The following is a 20,910-nucleotide window of genomic DNA, read 5'->3' as shown; positions in this document are numbered from 1 at the left end:
GGAAGGGAAGGGGCTATAAAGCGCAAAGGGACGTGCGTGACACAGTCCCCGCTGCAGCCCGTCCCCGCCGGAGCGGGGGCTAGGTCAACACCAGCCCCCCTAAAAAACAACCCAAACCTCCCCCCCCCGCGGAAGGGACAGGACGGACGGGACCGGACGCCGCAAGGTAGGCACCAGCAGCGGGCCGGGGAGCGGGGCCGCCCGCGCAGCCCCGTCCGATTGCCCCGGGGCGGGCGGGGGTCGCGGTGCCCCCACCGGSTGCGGGACCCCTCGGCCAGAGCGGGATCGGGCCCGCGGCCACCCCGGCGCCGTCCCCGCAGCCGCGGCTGCAGCGCTGTGCCCGCGTCCCGGCACCGCTCCACCGCGGCGTTTGCGGGATGCTGCCGGGAGAAGCCTCGGCGCCCTCTCGGATCCCTTCCTCGCCTTTGAGGTTTGTTTTTTCCTCCCCGTGTTTGCGCTCTTTCAGCCCGCGGCGGCCGCTGCTCCACAGGCTGTGCGGCTGCCGGGAAGCCCGRCTCGTCCTCCGGCGCTGCCGCGGAGCGGGTGTGTGCCAGGCAGGCAGCGGCTCCGGCTTCGCCAGCATCGTACGTTGTTCTCGGGGGGGAAAAAAAGTGGCTACCGAGAAAAGCAGACAGAAAACTCTGTGGTAGGATCTAACTGCTGAGGTTTGCTGCGTGAAGCCTGGGTTCTGCTTTTATTTCGACAGCGCAGAGACAACGGCTACAAAGTGTTGTTTAATCACTTGCAGATAGAACTTSTATGTATTTAAACCTTCACAGTTAAAGGCYAGCGCAGATTTTTGAAAAGCTGTGTTTCTCTGAACGTGTTTGTTTTGGATGTATTTAACACCTGAGCGGTAGCGTGCCCTGGCTCTCCAGACGGGTTAGCTCGGTGCCAGGGATGAGCGAGATCCTGTCCTGTGCCGTGCTGCCCAGGGCTGCTCTGGAAATCATCCCGGTGGACACCGCCGCGCATCAGGCAGCCTCTGCAAGGCTGGTTTCAGATAATGGATCGTGAAGCTTGTGGCTTCGTCGGATTCCCCCTCCCCTGCAACGGATCTGGTTAGCATCTAGTTACAATGTTAATTAAAACAATTAAACAGYATCGCTGTTCGTGTGGCTTGGCTGAGCCGCAGGAGGCGAGCTCAGCGGGAAGGCAAGGTCCCGCCGTAAATCGCGGATCTCCCTGTCCCAGCTGGCTGTTAGTGAAGACAGAGCAGGAGCTGTTCGGTGACACAGGCTCTGTGTCTCCAGTGCAGCATCCTGCTGCCAGTGCAGCCYCATCCAGCGCTGGGTGAGGATGGGCTGCCAGCCTCGATGCACCCATTTCACGCTTGGTCGAGACAGCGGAGATGTGTCTGTAATAGTGGAAGGGGCAAGAGCGATGTGAGGGTGAATTCTTCCCTGGGCGGTTGGCGGCGAGTGATTTATGGCATCGGTGACCCTGGCAAGGCACTGCTGCCTTGGCCATAGCCTGGTTTCCATAAAAACAGCCCTTGGGCATTAGACATCACCCGTGCCCTTGGCTGTGCTGCAGGGGAGCAGGGGGAAAAACTTTGTGTTGCTGCTCAGCCTATTCTGAAAATCGCTGAATCTGAGCTATTTTAGGAATGGCATTTCAGATTGCTTCTTGTCAGAAATGCCTCGTCCTCCCGGCCGCGCTCTCCTACATCGTAGCAGAACGTGTACCTGCGGGAGAGCTGCCCAGGTCAGCTTTCTAGTACCACTACAGCTCTCTGTGAAGTACTCAGAGCAATGTCTAGAATTTCAAACTTGCTAATATTTGCAGGAGGAGAGGACTTTTTAAAACACCAAGAGATTTTTGCGTTCTAGTTTGACCATTAGGAATGCGGTGAGGTGTGCAGTAGGTCTTGTGTGAATGTATCCAGGGTCCTGTGGCTGTGTTTCATCCTGTTGGGAGAAAAGTGATACCTGTTCCTTGTGGGCCTTTGTGTCAGCAGATGAGTCTCTCTTTATTTTRAAAGAGCTTTATAATATRYGTGAACAATTYCTTGTCACGTTTCCGTGATGAGGAYTGCGGGTGCACGGAGCTTTCCTTGTGTCTGTGCGGCCCTGGACAGAAATCCCGTTGATTTCTGTGCTGTGAAGGCCGAGCACCGTGGCGTGTCATTGCAGCCCTGCCAACGAGGTGACACAACGTGCATGTCCCACACTGAGTGGAGACATGCCAGGCTCTGCCAGCACTCCCTGGCACCAGCCACACCTGGCAGACAGTGGCACGTGGGTGACGTGTCGCTGGTGTCATCGGCCASTGGTTCCTCACACCCCAGCTGTCCTGGGGAAGGTTGGGGTTTGTTGGTCGGGTGAGAGGGAATTTGAACAGYGTGTGGGATGCTGATCCCACTGAGATTAATACGGGCCCCTTTATTTAATTGGGAGAAGTTTGTCACTGAGGTGAGGCAGAGCTGTGCAGGATGGCCCCGCACGCCTGTGTTGTTGTGGGTAAGTGCTTCGGAAACACCGAGGAAAAGCTCCGAGGTTTCCCCAATGTTTATAAATACAATCTGGTGCAAACTGTCAGGCAAGCTGTTCAAAATCATGTCACGCCTGTGCTGCCTTCCCCGCTCGGCTCCAATGCCTTCACCACAGATCCAGTGCTCATCTGACATTTCGAGCTCCCGGCACACAGCTCCGGCCCAGCTGCGGGGCTTTTCCAGTGCCCCTCTCCTCGTCCTGCGAGCTGGGATGGGGATGCAGCGCTGTGGGCAGGGTCGGTGCCATGGCTCCATGTGCATCACAACCCTCTCATTGGAGCCCTGAGCATCCTTCAGTGCCACGCTCCAAGAGCCCAGGCTGCCCCAAAGCGTCCCAGCTCGCACTGCAGAACTGCGTGGAGGAGCAGAAACGGCATCTTCAAGTCCCCTTTGTCCTCCTTAGTTTTGCCTCCCTGAGAAATCCCCTAAAAAATTAAGGACAAACCCTTCCCTAAAGCTCCATCCATGCAGTGGTCTTCTCCTCCATGCCATGCCTTCGGTAGGGCTGGATGGAGCCTGTTTGCCGATGTTTCACTCTAAAGTGTGCCAGGATCTTCTGCCTTAATATATATAAAAAGATGAGATGTTTATTAAACTCAGACCCTGCTTTTTCTTCTCCGATTTATGTCCCGAGAGGCTGGCGATAAACAGTTTATTAGAAAGAAATCCTGATTTATTTCTGCGAATGGTTACACTTCAAGCTGGTACCGAATGGTTTTGTAGGAGACCACATTTTATGCTTCCCGTGGCAGTTTAAAGGATTGCTAGAAAAACAATCCAGAATCTAAGTAGGTTTGGATAAAGGCAAGCCAGGAGTGTACGTCAGGGTATGTGGTGCTTTTATGCAGCGAGGCGGTGGATTTTACCACGGAACATCTGGGCACTGGCTTCAGTTACAACACAGATTTTAGTGGGATAACAACTCTTGCTTGGCTTCGCGTTCATTTTGAAGTCACTAAACTTTATACGAATAATAAAACTGTAAGCCCATTACTTCACTATTTGCAAGGGGCTGTTTCTGTCCCCCGTCAGCGTCTCGCATCTTTCTGGGGCTGGTTTTATTTTGCTAAGTGCGTATTTATCTTCCCAGCGCCTGGTTTAGGCGGGAGGCAGCGCTGCTAATTTGTAGCGATTGCCACACCGGGGAGGGCGAGCGGCCGTCATTYGCCCCGCCGAACGTGCACGTTTTCTGCATTAGGGGCAGCCTAATGAAAACTGCACATTTCTGCTTCAGAACGTTCAGGGGGGCTGAGGTTGGTGACTGGGAGGGTTATAGAGCTGCTCTGGGCTTAAAGTAATGGGGAAGGTTTTGCTTTCTTTTTCTGTTTGATTATAAAATGCAGAGGAGTGAAGGAGGGAAGAGCTGCCTCTTTCATATAAGAAATCAAGTTTGCAAGCCCTTACAAGAGTGCATGTACTGGTGGGAATGCCCAGCATCGGGGAGGATAACCCTAGCTAGTTAAATATCAKGGAATACGTGTTTGGAATGTAATTTCCATGTGAGAGTGTATGGACAGGCCCTGAGACCGAGGTTTACCTTGATCATGGAGCACCCAGGGTGATACTGAACCCTGCTGGGTTCTGTGTTTTGGTGTCACTGTCTGTATGGGCAGGAATAAACCAGAAGAAATCAGAATCACGTCCAAGGAAGAATATCCCAGGTAAGACCAGTGAGAAGGGACTAAAGTGCTGCTTGAGCTGTGCTGTCTCACGGATGGAGCAGTGAGTGAGTGAGCTTTGGGGAAAAGGCAGAGTGCTGGAGCTGTTGTGTTTTACATCGTGACTGAGATGTGCTTCTGTGGCAGAAACCCTCGTTAGAGCAAACAGGGACAGTTTCTGCCTGAGAAAATGACTCAAATAAGCTCATGGATGGATCCAAAGTGCTTTGAAGGCTGAGGAGAGGTTATGTTGGAATACTTGAACAAGATGTCATCAGGAAAGGAAGTATTTGCCCTTAGATTGGGAAATAGGTCGGGATAATAAATCATGACTCCAGGAGAATGTGCTTAAAGCTGGAAATACAGTCAGAGGGAGAGAAGGAGAGTAAATATTAGAAAGAAGTTTGTTCTTTCAGAATTAATTTTCTGATATGCTGTATGCAAGGACTCCCACTGAACAAGAGAAGGACAAATGTTAACACAGAGCTGTAACAAAAACCAGGTGAAAATCTCATGGCTGCGTGGATGGCTTTGATTGCTCTGCAGGGAGCACATCAGTCATGTGGGACACATCAGAAACAGGCAGTGTGTCATGTCACTTCATGTGTGAGGTAGCTGATAGTCTAAATTCACCAAAAACCTGACGGGGGCATTTTACAGGATGGGATTTCACTCCACGACTGCTTCACTGAACACAAATACAGCAGAGTTACCAGAGGGGTGCAGCAGAGCCTGCACAGGGCATCTCTCAGTGGGCTCTGGCCTCCCACCCAGGCAGGTATTTTCAGCATTTCTCACAGATTTCTCAGGCTGTTCAGGTTTGGCCTGAACTGGGATTGCTCTGGTTTCCGGATCATTAAGCTCAGTGGTTACAGAGATGTTTGTTGCTGTGTGACAGCTTAGATAGGAAGCAGTGGGTACTTGCTGTGAGCACCTGGAAAACTGAAAAGCAAAAGGCAATAATTTCTCTCTCCTACCTCATTGCCTGCTCCACAGTCCGGATATGAGTGCCCCTCCAGTGTGACCCTCGCACGCTCCCAAGGTGACACAGCACCGAGGCCGACACTTCCCCTGTGATTTACAGGGGAAAACCATTGTTTGCCTAATTGAGTCTTATTTTTTTTTTCCTTTTCTGTATTATTTAAGAAAACACGACATCGTTGAAACTTTATTAGGGGGTGAGAAAAAAGATGCTTTTCATCTTTCTCACCTTTAATTTGCTCAAAATAGAGCGGCGCTAGACCAGGCGGGAGCGCGGTGACATCGCAAGTTCTTCACACAAATTTGCAGGGATGATTAAACAGGGAAGATGTTTTTACAAAGCAGCCAGAATATCATGAAGAAGCGAGTGCTCCCTGTCTCACTCTGTCTCTGCTTTATTTAGGTGCAGCAGATTTAGTGCTAATTTGTTTATAGTCAAACAATCCAAATGTGTCTCAGCATTCTGAAATGCAGAGACCTGATGGAAATGAAGCAGTTTACAGATTGGGATGATGATGGTGTGGGAAAGCCTRGTGTCTTGGAGCTGCCAGCTGGTCTCTGGATGTGAAGGAAAACATCAGTGAGCAGCGTTAACAGTTTCTAGTCCCCATTCCTTCCCTTCCTTTGGCTGCTAAATCTGTGTTCAATTCCCTGTGGGTTTTCTCTCCTGGGTAAGAATTACTTACTTGAGTATGATTTGTAGGACTAATAGGATCTTATCCTTACTTGGGGAAGACCCTAGGGGCTTTCTYAAACTGATTTTTCAGTAATGAGAAATAATGAATAAAAGTCTAATAGTCCTAGGGGGTATTAAAGTTACAATTTTGCAGGGAAGATTTAATATCAGTCGATTAAAAGTTTTATAATCCTGTTATAGTACAATAGTTGGGAAAAAATAATATGAGGGAAAATAAGTAGGTTTTAAGACCCTCTCCCATCATGTGAACAAGTCTAATTTAATCTAATGTTCGAATTAAGCAGGTATTTTAATGGTGGAGTCTAAGACATCTCTTGCAAGTGTGTGATAGCAGGGAGGCAGGCTCAGGGAAAGAGATGTGCTGAGTTAATTCACAGAGCGCATTCTAATTCCCACTCATCTGAGAAAAAGCACTTGCAAGGTGCTTATAAGAAAATCCAGGCAATTGGGATTAAACTAGAAAATGCAGGATTCATAGCCCTCAGCACCGTGTGTTTGCATTAGCCCAAAGGATGCTCAGGCTGTTGCTCAGAGAGCTCCTGACCATCCCCAGTGGGCACTGTGGGCTCATGGTGGCTGTGTTCACCCAGGGACTGGGCAGACCCAGCTCGTGGCCCTCGGTGAAAGGTGTGTGTGGGGGACAAAGTGGGACCTGGGGACATCATCCCCGTGGGCAGAGCCCCTGGAGCCCCTGGCTCCAGCCCAAGTCTCTGCAGAAATGCTCTGAGGAGACAAAACACCCATGAGCAGATAGTGCTTTATGAATTGACAGCTTTTTGGGTTTGACAGAGCAGGAGTGGCAGTGATGCTGAAATGCTGCTTTGTCTTTCACCCAAACATGTTGTAGCCATTTCCCTTTGCTGGTGAAGGGACATCCCCAGAGGGCAGCGCCAGATCCCACACCACAGCTCTCACCACGTCTTCCCCCTTTGGGAAAAGAAATGTCCTTGGTGTGTGTTTCAGTCATCTCTGAATGCACARACTCCTCCCTTCTGCTCCCTCCTTTTCCCTGCTGTCAGCCCAGGATGTATGGTTGCCATAAGAAGGCCTGGAGGTTTTGGGGCTGTTTGGATGTTCGCTCACCCATGACAGCCCAGCCTCCCCGCCCACATGAGTTCCCTYGGCTTTTGTTGGCAGCAGCCAGATAAAGGGCTAACCTTTCCCCTGCCAGCCTGGACAAATAAACACTGGCCCAGCAGTAAAGTGGAGCTGAAACCAACACTTGCAATAATCTGATTTTTCAGACCCTCACCACAGCTCTGCAGTTGACCCTGGCAGGTTTGAAACTCTGGCAGCACATCCCTTTGGGGCACCATCCCTTTGCACTTGGGAAGGACTTTGCAGTTGGGTCATGTAGAAGGCCACTGCTTAGAAAASAAAAAAAGTGCTGGAAGGAAGTCTGAAGACTGGCAGCTCCCAAATGTGCTCCTGTTCTGCTTTGGTGTGATGGGCTGGTGGCTGCTGAGCTGTGGTTGGACTCGTGTGTTCACAGCACCTTCAGACAGGTGTGTGTGAGCTCTGACCATGGCAATATCCATGGCTCTGCCTCACTGTCTCCCTGCCATTTTGCCATTTAGAGTCAAATCCTTGCTCTGTCACATGGCTCCTTAGTGCTGGAGGGGTTGAGAGATGCTGGGTGAGCAGCTGGGGGAAGTTTGGGATTTTCTCTGGAGGCAGTGAGAAGTGTCAGGCACCATGGAGGGGGAGAGCAGGTACCTGTATCGAGAAATTTGGAGCAACTCATGTCTTTCACTAACAACTTTCACTAATTTATTGAGCTAATTGCACTAATTTATCTGTGGGAATCTGTGTTTTTTAAAAGCAGGATGCTGAGGAAGCAAATACAAAATTTAGGTGGTGTGAGCATTCCTGCTCCTTCTCACCCTGGTGATGTATAAAAGGGAGCAGGCAAAAGAGGGAATTTTCAGTGACCCCAGGAGCAGTGCTGGGGCTGATTGTGCTCCCTAYGGTTCATCCAGGATGAGCCATCCTGTGCTCTCAGAATTGGTGTGTGCTGCTGCCTGGGGATGGTGAGGATCAGAGTGGGAGGCAATGTCCATCCTGGATCTCAGAGAGTCTTTGCTGCTCTGACTGTGGCTCTAAYGCTGAGCGTGCTGGTAGAAATATGTAAATATCAACAGATTCAGCCCTGCATTTGATACTTTCCATTTTCAAACACTTGACTAATGTTTACATATTTTCAGCAGCCCTTTCCCAGCCAGGRAAAATGAGACACAGCATCTGTGAATTACTGTGGTATATGACAAATCATTATGAGAGAGCACCTTAAGGGCTCATTAAGGACTTGCAGGGCCTAAGATTTCCTTTGCATACGTTTAAAGCTGAAGGCAGAAAATATTAAAGCTGAATCCAATTTAGGACAGTGAGTTCAATCAAAAAGRTCTGGATTTTGATGATAATTCAGGGATGAGAAATTTTGAGGGATCACCTATCAATGTAACACATAATTACTGTGGTCATAAGTAATATGCATTGGTCTTTTCTCCCAAATAGGAAAAGTGGAAATGACTTCAGGCTGTGCCAGAAGAGGTTTAGATTGGATATTWGAAAAAACTTCTTCATGGAAAGGGTTGTCAAGCATTGGAACAGGTTTYCCAGGGCAGTGATGGAGTCACCATCCYTGGAGGTATTTAAAGCTGTGTAGATGTGGCACTTGGGGGCGTGGGTTGCTGGTGGCCTTGGTGGCAGCACAGGGATGCAATGGCTTCCCCTGGGATTGGGGATCAGCACCAGGGGCTCTTACTGCTGCTGTCTTGCTCTGCGCTCGCAGCTCTCTGGAACGCTGCTGCTGTTACTGTCTGTGCTGTGGTGGGTGAGGAACCCTCAGTGATAACAGGGGAGGTGTGGTAAAGGCAAAGGAGAACTCCTGAGCAGCTGTTGCAGGAAAACTGTGTGTGTGGAGGGAAGTGAGTGGGGATAGCAGTGCCCGTGGGCTGGCTGTGATTTGTAGCCCTGTGTACGCATGTGAAGGCGTTTCTGATGCTAGAGGAGCTGCATGTGCTGGAAGCTGTGGGAATCGGCCCCTGTGCACTTGACAGGGTTTCCAAGCAGTCAGCAAAACTCCATTTTTTAGTCACCCACAAAAAAAGCACAAGGGGAGAAGCACAGAAGCAATCCCAGTGTGCTCATGGCACAGCTTCCCACAAAACATGGGTGCTCTGGTTGTTGCTGGAGCTGCTGGAGCTCGGCTTCCCCTGCTGCTGCTCTGTGGGTCACTCTGGTGACCTGCATGTCCCAGCCCCTCATGTTCTCCCCTTTATCAAACACCTTGTTGGCCAGGAGCAGCTGCCAGCCCAGCAGAATTCCCTGGGAATGGCTCCAGCATCTTTAACTCCTTCAGTGRTTAATGCAGTTCATGACTTTGGTTTTGTGTTTGAGCGCTTTTCCAAAAGTCGTCCTGCCCTGGCGGTTTGAGGATGCGACAGCAGGATGTGCAGATCCCGGTTCTGTTCCTCCTCTGTGTCATGCCCTGACACTTCAGTCCTTCCCATCTCTGAGGAGTCTGGCAAGGGCACTCGCTCATCATGTCATCCTGAAGTATTCCAGAGGAACAGTGGGAAACTCTGTAGCAAATACCAACACGCTGGTGTTGGTTGTAATTTGTAATTGTTCGTGTGTTCCTCCTTGCTAATCCCCTTGCTGAAATTCATTAYGGAGGGAGAGCGACCTACACCAAGAGAGCTGTGCTGAAGGCRGAATGACTTGGCCGAGGAAAGTAGCTATTGTTTTATGATTAAAGGAAGGGATTATATTGGGATTTCCTTGAACAAGGAAAGTCTCTGCCCTACTTTTATTGCTTGTAACAAGGGGATAATAATTACTTTCCATTATAAAATACCTCCAGCGCTTGCGCTGAAAGATTTGTGGTAGAGCTGTGTGGCATTCAGGGCTGGTTATCAYAAATGGCCTGGAGTTGTGCAAACTGAGATCTCTGCCTTAGCTCTCCTGCTGGGGCTCAACCCCTGCTGAGACCATGGAAAAAATTCCTCTTCTCCGAGTTGGGTCAGACTCTCCGAGTGTGATGTGAGATTTTCCTCTGGCAGACCTGGTGCCAGTCACCTGTGCCATGATACCCACCCTCTCCAGGAGTCATGTCCAGCCTCCTGGAGGTTTTGTACGGAGGTTTTGGGAGGATGAGCAGGGGCAGCAGCAGGGATCCAGGCCAGCCAGTGCTGGAGTTGCCCAGAGAGGTCATGTTTGTCCAGGCAGGAGGGCTGCCAGCTGGCTGCCACCCCCTGCTCCAGCACATCCCTTCTTCCCGTGCTGCTGCCACCCCCTTGTGAGGAGAGGGACAGAACAACCGAGCATTGTAACGGGGGTCGCCAGGGGCTCACTGTTTGTTTGGGTTTGACACTCAGTGCTGAGTGTCGTGGGCAGAGGTGCCTGTGAAAGAGAGAAGCSCTGGTATGTGGTCTCTGACTGCAAAAAGGAAAACTGTGAGGCATTTCCTCATGTGTCCCAAATGGCATCTTGTGGCTCAGCTGGTTTTTGAAGTGTCCAGCTGCCACCAGCTCCAGGGTGATGATTTTGATGTAATCAGTTTCCACTAAAAGTGGGAAAATAAATAAGTCTCAGCTTAGAGATAAACTAGTCCATGCAAAATTTGATCTTTTGGTAACGGATTTCCCTGAGTATGTGTGCTTTTCAACATGTCTAATTTGAGACAGCTCTGCATTTTATAATGATGCCTCTTCAGAGTTAACTTCTCCTCCAAGTTGTAGCTCACTGCCACCGTTGCCCATAAAGATTTGGTGGAAATGATWCCCTTATTTCTTCACACCTTCCTATTTTTACGTGGTTGTATTTTTTCCCTGTAATGCTACAATGATTTGCTTGGCTGAAACAATGCGGGATGAATTGGAATTGMGAGAGGCGCTCTGTTAATCCACAGATTATTGACACGGTGGACCCTCCGTGCTTCAAAGGCACCATTATAGTCCATCATGTCCATGCCTGCGTAGAGAGCTCTAATCCACGGATTACAGGTCCCTAAGAGCTCCTGCCCTCCCAGTTACAGCTGGTTTTGCCAACGGGAGCTGCCGTGTCAGTCTGGCTGYGGCACCACACAAAGAATTTGTCTTTAAAATCCACAGAGATACACCCCTGCATCCTTGGCAGGGCTGCATTCCTTGTCCCGAGCCCCTGCAGAGGTCCCACAGCCCTGTCTGGCCCATGCTTTTCCCCAGGCAGGACCAGACAACAAATTTTTAAAAGCGCTGCTTTAAAAAAAAAAAATAATAAAAAAAGGAACCACAAAAAAGAGCAAATGAAAAGCATACCAGGCGTTTTCCAGATCCTTTAGGGAATAGTCAGCATTAAATGGCAGGCCTTCACTTTTCCCCTCTGCTCTCCCCCTAAACAAACAAACTGAGCAGYTCCCAGTAAATGCTTAAATTGCAAAGGCGTTGTTTTTCCTTGTTTGCACATTAAAAATAACTGATTGCATTACAATCCAAATCTATAATTGCTTTTAAACTCCTCTGTTGCTCAGGTGATAACTGTGTGTACTGAGGTGCATGTATTTGTGGCATATATCTCTGGAAATGAAGTGTATAATGGAAAAGCCCAYGGCCTCTTTACTTGCAGCATTCCTATAATAAGTCAAAGAAGTCACACAGTGCCCTTTTATTTCCAAAGCTGGACTTAAATCACGTCAATAAGTCTGCAGACTTACCATGAGATGCAGCATGGGTAATGTAAACAGAAAAAAATCCACCCCCAGCACACCAGAGTTTAAAAATAGGATGTAGGAAGAGAAAAAGTTAGCCATCCCTACAATAAAAAGAGAAGAAATGTAATACAAAAGCGCTGTGTCAGGCAGTGCCTTGAAATTATCCTCACTAAATTACAGTTGTGYTCTTCCCACTCTCTGTAATTAATGTGAGGCTTTGGTTATTCCAGATGCATTTGCTGCAGGTAAACCCAGATCTTTTTTTGTTTTGTTACTGTAAAACCTTCACAGGTCTGGGTGACAGTTGAGGAGTAAAGCAAATTATTTCCACAGATCAAGGAAGATGGCTGTGAACAGCACCGACGTTGGCACGTGGTGAATCCAATACTTTGCTCCCTTTTCCCAGAGTGCAGATGTGTTCGATGACACTGAGCTTTTCTGGGGGGATGAAATACACAATGAAGCCCAAACAGGAATGCACAACTGCTTGGATCCCAAACAACCAAACAAAATGGGTTCTTGGCTTGCTGGGTGGGATTCCCATGATGGGATGTAGGCAAGGAGCCTAAGGAGCCTTTGATCCCTTATGGAGTACACACTGCAAAGCCACATTTTATTGCTGGACAAAAGGTCAGTTGGGAAATACCCTAAGCTTGAGCAAGGAAATCCAAAATGGGTGATTTTACCTGTTCCCAAGGCCACCTGTCTGTGGCTTGGGTTTAGGATGTGCCCACCCTGCTGATCCTGCAGGAAAAGCCCATGAGTGCTGCCATGGCTCCAGCTCATTTGTCCCTGACTCAGAACCTGAGCCACCTGCAAATCTTGTCACACTCTTCATTTCTGCTCCTAACTCAGCTTACCTAGAGATTTGCAGATCAAGTTTGTTACCTGAAGGTCTTAAAGGCAGGACAGAAGACTGTGTAGTGCTTCTGTAGATGGGATTTTGGAAAGATTGGGTAAGGAGAGTTTTAAAAAGATAGGAATTAATTTTAATCATCATAAAACCCTGACGTGACTTAATGATTATCTTGATATTTGTGCTTATAACTCAAATTTATGAAATGCCAGGCTGCTGTTTTTGATTATCTATGCTTTGTAAAATAAGAGAAAAGCCCCAAGCTTCTGGCAATGTGGTGAATTCTGAATGTTTCAAAATCACCCATAYCCTTCTCCAACATACAGCATGTATTTTTCATCTGTTGATCTTTGTAGGTAAATACAGCCGGGTTCGGGTTCACTAAGCAAACCTCTCTGAGGTGTGGCTGTTGCCACTGCAGTGTTTGTGTAGCCTGGGAGCTGCTCACCTGGGCACAGAATTGCAGCATTCCAGGTTCAGATCCAAGGAAAGCTTGGCCACCTGGCCTGGCATGGCTCAGCCTGCCCGGGTTCAGTGTTGCACAATTGGGAGCAGCCCTGCCTGGGATCTGCCAGGATCCCCTGGATGCTCCGTGCTCCCTTTCACTCCCAAGGTGGGTCACCAGCAGGATTTTTCCCTCGGAGTTTAAGGCTCAGTTGAGAAAGAGTTTGGGGAAAAAGTGAGAGGTAAGGATGGGCCATTAGAGGGCACTTTTGCAATCCTGGAGAAGGAAAACGGTGCTTATTATTTCACTTAGGACTGTTTATTTTGGCAGTCTCTTAAATTCAGTGATAAACAGCAGGCAAATCCCTCCAGTCAGCAGGAATATATCAATAAAATATTGACTCAGGTTTTAAAAGAAAAGAAAACAAGAGAAACTTGTAGAAAACTGAATAAAAGGCATTTAAGGAGGTGGTACAGCCTAGAGAACAGAAAATCACACAACATATTTCACTTAATTTGTGTGGCTTAGCAGCGCAGCACTTAGGCCTCGGCTTGTACCTGCCTTCTAAAAATGAATCCAAGACAAGAAAATGGTTTGTTGGGAGTTTGTGAGRGCTGGGTGGCAGAGCACCAACTCACAGGCTCACATCTAGCAAGTGCATTTTCTGAGGGGCTCTGTCAAAGTCATCGGTGAGCTTGCCCAGAAACAAACATGGGATGAATAAATGGGCTTTTTGCTTCTCTCTTGATGTTTTGCATGAGTGAACTACAGAGGATTTAGCTTGAAACTCTGCCAAATTGTAATGAGTGCATTGCAAAAAATGAAATCTGTTTATTAACAGTGTGAAAGGGTGGTGCAGCACTGACAGCACAGCTTCCAAAAACTGTGAGCAAGCTTTGGATGCCTCTTTGCTGTTGTCCTGCTTTTGGAAGGGTTGTGTGTGAAAACKGGGCTCATTTTAAACCTCTGAAATTAGATACAGGAAAATGAAAGCGCTCAAAATTCTATGCATTTGTAAAACAATAGAGATTTTAAAAATTTCCTTTTTCAGTAACAGTTGACAACTTTGCAAGGTATTTCATGTATGGGATAGGCAGGGATCACAGAAYTTACTTTAATGTAAGTTAAACTTTTTTGGAGTTATTTTTAAGCCAAAATGCTTTCGCATTAGATAAATTAGAGACAAATCTGTACCTTGTCACTGCTCTATRGCTGTTAAGGGGGACAGAAACACTGTTTATGGGAGGTTTTTAAGGGCATTAGCCCTTAAAATTATTTAAGAAGTGAAGCTTAGCCTATAATCAAAACGGTTTATTTTAGTAGAGGTTACATTGTGCTGGAACTGACTATGGGAATRCACAAGATTGCAGTTTTAGGGGGTTCATGTGGAGGACGCTGTCTGCAGAAAGCCTCAGAGTTCCTTACCTAACCAAATAATCTGCTGTAACTGTTGTGATTAAGTTGGCAAGAATTTCTTCCCTGTTGGCCAAGGATAATACTCGAAAAATCAATAAACAGCGTGATAGAGCACACGAAACTCATCTGCTTTGTGTGAGAGGAGCTTTCTGCTGGCTTCGGTGACTCAAGCCAACAAGTATTTTGACTTATGATCTTTGCTCCAAAAGGTTAAATGTCTTTAACTTTGCTGATAARTATCAACACTTGTGTGAATTTGAGRAAATRYGTCCACTGTCATTAAAAGCTAAGTCAGAACCTGATGGGGATAAATTTTGACAAAGGCTGAGAAAGCTAAATCAGGATTTACCTGTAAGTAGTGTGTGTTAGGTAAGGYCCTGGACTCCTTTCCCTTCTGTAGGGCAGAGCAGTGCAGTAACCTGTCATTAAACCATCCCAAATGATAACGGGGCACACAGTTTGACACCTAAAATGTCATCATGTGAGGGACTGTTCAGTGCAGGTCACTCCTGGCTTATGGTACTTCAGTTTGCTGTGTGTTTTCCCTCTCCCAGCACCAGTTTCAGTGGGACAATAGAGAGATGAAGGAACTGAGCTGGACAGCAGAAGCTGGAGAAAACAGTAGAAACAGGGGTGGGAATGGGCTGAGATCTGGGGAGAGTAGAGAGGAGGTGGGGGGGGTGAGCAGCGGGACCTGTGTGCTGTTGGAAGGAACAATTAAATACCGATGAGGGTGAAAATCGCCCTCCATGGCCTTGCTGGTGTCAGGAGCCCTGCTGTCCTCCATGTGGGTGGCTGTGTTTGGCTGTACTGAGAGCAGGACAGGCAGGAGAGGAGCTAAAGGCAGCAGGACAGGGATTTGGGAAGAGCAGTTCTAGTGTGGCTTAGACTACACTGTGCCACTTCTCAAGGAACTTTAGGTTTGCTACTTTTACATAAAATATTAGAGAAAGGTCAAGTGAAAAAAAAAAAGAACAATCTCAGCAACATGTTAAAGGTAAAAGAAAGAGTTTGCTGTGAAGTAGCAGTTACCTTCCAGTGCAGTACCCGGAGGGGTGTGTGACTGCACAGTCAGCCAGGGGACAAGATAAAAYTGTTCCTGCCTGCTCAGCTTTTTACCCTGTTTCTCCCCAAAACCAGTGCTAACACAGTTTAGTTAATGGCCTAAAGCTCTTTTTTTCCCCCTAATTAAAAAAGGAAAGCACTATAATTTAGCAATTTAAACTTGGTATACTTGTACCAGAAATGGGCTGTTTCCCCCCTTCCACACCCCCCCATCCAAGAGCCATTAAACATGAGATCATCTWCTGTACTGAAAGGAGATTTCCAGCCTGTCCCACTGTATATGTTAGGGTAGTCATTACTGACCTAGTTATAGACATAATAATGGAAGGCTGAGATTATGAATTATTATGCCTAATTTGTAAAGGATTCTCTGCTTTTGTGTTTTGCAATTCCCATCAGGCTTGAGGATTAAGCCCTGCTGAATTGCATGCTAATACCAATGTGCTTTGAATATGTGTGGGTTTGTATCACATGTTTTCCTAATTCGCTATTTTTGTAAAGAACAGTTTTTCTGGAAATATTTACTTTCCAGAGGATTGTTGGAAGCCCAACCAAAATCTCCTAGGGGAAGTGAGGCTGATGTACCCTTACATCTGTTCTGTGCTTGCTGCAGCTCCCAAGGCCAGCGAGCTCCATTCCTGCTGTGGCAAAACACTCAAGTGTGGCTCACCAAAGTGTGTGGAGGCTTTTGGTAGTGACAGGGAGASATTYYGRTTTGTARCCAGTGCCTGGGCTTGCTTCAGTTRCAGTTCAAGATGGGAAGATCTTGGTGAGGTCCTTTATGCAAGTGCTGTGAGGGTGATGGGTCAGTCTTTCCAGTGAGTTTTCCTGGTGTCTGTGTGGCAGTGAAGGTGCCTGCACAGCACCCAGTGTGTGTGAGGTTGTTGTTGCTCCAGCACAGATCAGCTGCACGTGGAGCCTCTCCTGAGTGGGACTAATCCCTGTCGTTTCTGCAGGATGCTCCTGCTGTGCTGCCCACTGCTGCTCCTGCTGCTGCCACTTGGCTCCAGGCCCCAGAAGTTGCCCACCAGGGATGAGGAGCTCTTCCAGATGCAGATCCGGGACAAGGCGTTTTTCCACGACTCGTCAGTCATCCCCGATGGAGCTGAAATCAGCAGCTACCTCTTCCGAGACACCCCCAAAAGGTATTTCTGYCTGGCCCGGGGAGGGAGCTGTACTTTGAAAACAGTAGCTCTGGTTGCTGGGTGCTTTGAGATAAAAATTGGATTCCAAACAGAAAAATACAAATGCCAGTCTTCTCGTTGCTGTAACTATGCGAGCTTCCATCCCAATGTCCAAATTTTGGATCTCTCCAAATTATTGGATTTCTTGAATAAGCCCAGAGGCCCCCCAGACTGCAGAATTTCCCTGGAGTGGGGCCACTAACCGTGTCTGGAGGCTAAAGGAGTGGGAAAGAAATTAGAAACTATGGGCTCTCCCCACCACGCTTGTCCCTCTTCATTATCTCATATTGCGCTTTAAAGAAGCGGCCTAAGGCAGCCTGCTCTGAGTTCCCCACTTCCCAGCCTCCAGGGTCAGAAAATACCAGGGGTTTGACTGGGGAAAAACTTGAGGCTTGAGAGAGTTAAGCGAAGAGCTGCATTGCCTCATATCACATACCTCCTTCAGCCTTCGTTGGTGAGCAACATTTTGTTATAGGTGCTTGGGGGGATGTGGGAGGGCAGCTGAGTGTGTTTGTATCTATATGTGCTTAGCTGGATATAATGTCAAATGTGTGTCCTGCTTGGAAGAGCATATCCCTAAGTTCCAGGAGAGATCCCATTTCCCTCTTTTATACTTTTGTGATTATTTGTATCTAGGTAGTATAGGRGTAGAAAGCAAATCCGGTGGAGGGGAGCAGGAGGCCAGAAACCCCTCTGCTGTGCCTTGACACAGAAGTGAGAACTTGGCTCCTCAGCTCTCACCCACCAGCTTTTCCATATTCCCTCTGCCTGCCAGTAACACTTTTGACTCTGTGGGCACACCAAGACCATTCCTGATCATGTCAAGTCAATCCCATTCAGCTGGCTGCCATCAGGAGTTACTGACATGTGGGTCTGTTAACCTCAATGTAGGTATTTCTTTGTGGTTGAAGAGGACAACACTCCCTTAGCAGTGACAGTGACACCSTGCGATGCCCCTCTGGAGTGGAAGCTGAGTGTGCAGGAGCTCCCAGAGGAAGCAAGTGGAGAAGGTTCAGGTAACAAACTGTCAGTGACTTCCCCTGTCCTCTTCCCTGCTTTTCTCCTAGATTTAAGGTTCTTCAAACACTGAGTCTCACAGCAGGTCTGTCTTTATGATCTCCTGCTGTTTGGGTATGCCTGTGCAGGAGACGGACAACAAGGCAGCAACACCAAAATGAAAGGGGCTACAAAAAAGGACGAGCTGAGGTTACAGGGGGGCACTGGATCCTGCCAGAGCAAACTGTGTTTGCCCAGAGTGACTCAGTTGGATGGGGGCTTTGCTGTGAGCTCTGTACACAAGAACTGGAGAGACAGGGCTGGCGCTGCAGCAGGACTGAGCTCACCCCTCAGAGGTGAGAAAGACTCATCTCCAGACAGGGAGCTATATAGCTGCTGCTTGGGAGAGAAAAGGGCTTCCAGAGCCTCTGACACAGGCACTGTACTGTCACACACACCACATGGGATGGCAGACACACCRTTGGTCCCTGCCCTGTTTAGCAATGAAATTTTAGCAGGACTTGGAGGGCCAAAGCCAAACATCCAGGAACAGGCAGCTGAATGCCTGATACTCTGGTAGAAGGTATCAGCTGCCATTCACGGGACTCCCATTAGTGCTGGGCAGCTGGAATTTCTACTGCACTTGGTTTTACCCTGAGTGCCAAGCCAGTTTTCTTCTCTGATTTGACAGAAGTGTTGATTAACTACATTTTTCTCATAAGACAAAGCCTTCCTTTTTCATTTCACCTTTGTATTTTATATAGAGTTCTGTTTCCTCGCATTCACAGAGAGTGTCTGTACAAATGTTTACCTTTGCTTGTACTCCAGGTGACCCAGAACCTCTTGAGCAACAGAAACAGCAGATTACCAACGAGGAAGGCACGGAACTCTTCTCCTACAAAGGCAACGACGTGGAGTACTTTGTGTCCTCCAGTTCCCCGTCCGGGCTGTACCAACTGGATCTGCTGTCAACAGAGAAAGACACCCATTTTAAAGTGTATGCAACCACGACTCCAGAGTCAGAYCAGCCTTATCCTGAGCTACCTTATGATCCCAGAATCGATGTCACCTCTCTGGGACGTACGACAGTGACACTGGCATGGAAACCGAGCCCCACGGCCTCCTTACTGAGACAGCCCATCCAGTACTGCATAGTCATCAATAAGGAGCACAACTTCAAAAGCCTCTGCGCTGTCGAGGCCAAGCTCAGCTCTGACGACGCTTTCATGATGGCTCCAAAGCCGGGTCTGGATTTCAGTCCCTTTGACTTTGCCCACTTTGGCTTCCCTGCAGACAGCAACTCTGGCAAAGATCGTGGTTTCCTAAAACCATCCAAGTTTGGGCGGCAGATATCCCCAAAGCCGAGAGTTGACCTGCATAAAGTCTGCATTGGGAACAAGAACATCTTCACRGTGTCTGACCTGAAGCCGGACACGCAGTACTACTTTGACATGTTTGCGGTGAACACCAACACCAACATGAGCACTGCCTATGTCGGCACCTTTGCCAGGACCAAGGARGAGGCTAAGCAGAAAACAGTCGAGCTGAAGGATGGCAAAGTTACAGATGTGTTCATCAAAAGAAAGGGAGCCAAGTTTCTGCGCTTTGCCCCTGTTTCATCTCACCAAAAAGTCACCTTTTCCATTCATTCCTGCCTGGATGCTGTTCAGATCCAGGTTAGGAGAGATGGAAAACTTCTCTTGTCTCAAAGCGTGGAGGGTGTGCGGCAGTTCCAGCTCCGGGGAAAAGCAAAAGCTAAATATCTTATTAGGCTGAAGGGAAGCAAAAAAGGTGCTTCCATGCTGAAGATCCTGGCTACAACGAGGCCTAACAAGCAGTCATTTCCTTCCCTTCCTGAAGATACGCGGATCAAAGCCTTTGACAAGCTCCGCACGTGTTCCTCAGTCACGGTGGCATGGCTGGGCACGCAGGACAGGAACAAATTCTGCATCTACAAGAGGGARGTGGATGACAATTACAACGAGGAGCAGAAGAAAAGAGAGCAGAACCAGTGCTTGGGTCCAGACACGAGGAAGAAGTCGGAAAAGGTTCTCTGTAAATACTTCCACAGCCAGAACATCCAGAAAGCAGTGACCACAGAGACAATCAGAGGCCTGCAGCCCGGCAAGTCCTACCTGCTGGATGTTTACKTGATAGGGCACGGCGGGCACTCGGTGAAATACCAGAGCAAACTGGTGAAAACAAGGAAGTTCTGTTAGTGCCCCTGGACAGAGCAACACACAGAGCTCTGGGCTGAGCATTGTCCTGCTTCCGAGTACACGGATTGACTACTTGCGCAGCTGAGAGGTTGTGACCTGTATTTGTACTGTGTAGAAAAGATATCAGCTTGTATATTTATGTTTACATGAGTCATTGTCTGCAGGGACTGAGGCTGGTGCTGTCTGGTGGCACCTGGCAGCCGTGTTATCATGTGTCCAGTGACCCACATGTGATGCTCAGTAGATGCCCAAGGTAGCAGGAAACCTCGGAAGAACTGGCACGCCTTTGCTTCCATATTGCATGAACTGCTTCTAAATTATTTTATACTTTCAAMGGCTGAGGTACATCGTTTGTCCACCTTGTTACTCACACACACGACTCACAGACATACGCCCTTTCTCTCAGTGTAGACGGTAGGGTTTCTGTAAATTATTTTATAGAGTCTYGTTTTAAATGTTTATGTTTCTATGATTGTAAACTATTAAAATCTCCCCCCAATTAAATACAGATCTAAACTAAGTATTAACTGGGCTGCGGATGAAGCAGTTTCATTGCTAATGTAAATTCTTACCTAGCTGATTTTCATGTTTAAATACTGTATGTATTTCATGTACAAAGTTGCCATAACGTTATATTCCTGTACATAAAATTAAAAATATTAGATTATATATGGCTGATTTTTTGTGGTTTTTTTTTGGTTTTTTTTTCTGTTTGTTTGTTTTTTTGTTGGGGTTTTTTTTTTACATTCTAAGCATGCTGACAAACTTGGGGACAGAAGAGACATGCTGAAACTTGAACTGAATTCAGTTTTTCTGTTTCATCGTGTTTTGGAGTCTGACTTAGACAGGACATGCAGGTCTTTTGTATGGTCATTTGTTATTTTTTGTTAGATTGTCATTTGGAAACATTTGCTTTCTGGATGTTGCTGGTTTTAACCATAGTAGTAATAAGCTGAAAAGATTGTGTTTTTAACATTGACAAGAATGCTAGTGCTACAAAAAGCCCAGGTGCTTTCATTTAATTTGCAGTAATTTCTATGGTGTAGATTTCTTTAGGATATTATATTTTTGGATCTGATATTTTCTAAATTGTCTTCTTTGTTTTTCCATGTCACCTGCATTGACTCAAAAGYGAGTAGAGAGCTGCTCAATGGAAAGCACACTTCAGAGAAGCAGCTAGGYCAGCCTCATTTCAAGCAGTGAAGGT

The 20,910-nt window shown here is 47.7% G+C and overlaps 1 protein-coding gene across 3 annotated transcripts in view; it reads left to right on the top strand.

Moving 5' to 3' along the window:
- Nucleotides 1-20,374, top strand: part of NDNF (neuron derived neurotrophic factor) — a 21,873-nt gene extending 1,499 nt beyond the window's left edge. Inside the window, exons 1-4 of one of the 3 annotated variants that reach the window (XM_057380566.1) lie at nt 7-166; nt 16,261-16,449; nt 17,380-17,504; nt 18,313-20,374. In XM_057380566.1, the coding sequence (XP_057236549.1) occupies nt 16,262-16,449; nt 17,380-17,504; nt 18,313-19,703 (1,704 nt within the window). In that variant the 5' untranslated portion in view covers nt 7-166; nt 16,261 and the 3' untranslated portion in view covers nt 19,704-20,374. Of the gene's footprint in view, nt 1-6; nt 167-357; nt 431-16,260; nt 16,450-17,379; nt 17,505-18,312 lie in introns of those variants that run through there. The other 2 variants (XM_057380564.1, XM_057380565.1) reach the window with 2 other exon arrangements.
- The last annotated feature ends 536 nt before the right edge of the window (nt 20,375-20,910 follow it).

The sequence above is a fragment of the Malurus melanocephalus genome, unplaced genomic scaffold, assembly GCF_030028575.1.
Source record: "Malurus melanocephalus ecotype Western Australia unplaced genomic scaffold, MMel_1.1 scaffold_460, whole genome shotgun sequence".
Lineage (NCBI taxonomy): Eukaryota > Metazoa > Chordata > Aves > Passeriformes > Maluridae > Malurus > Malurus melanocephalus.
The sequence above is the reverse complement of the archived record's forward strand: the minus strand, read 5'-3'. Positions and strand labels throughout refer to the sequence as shown.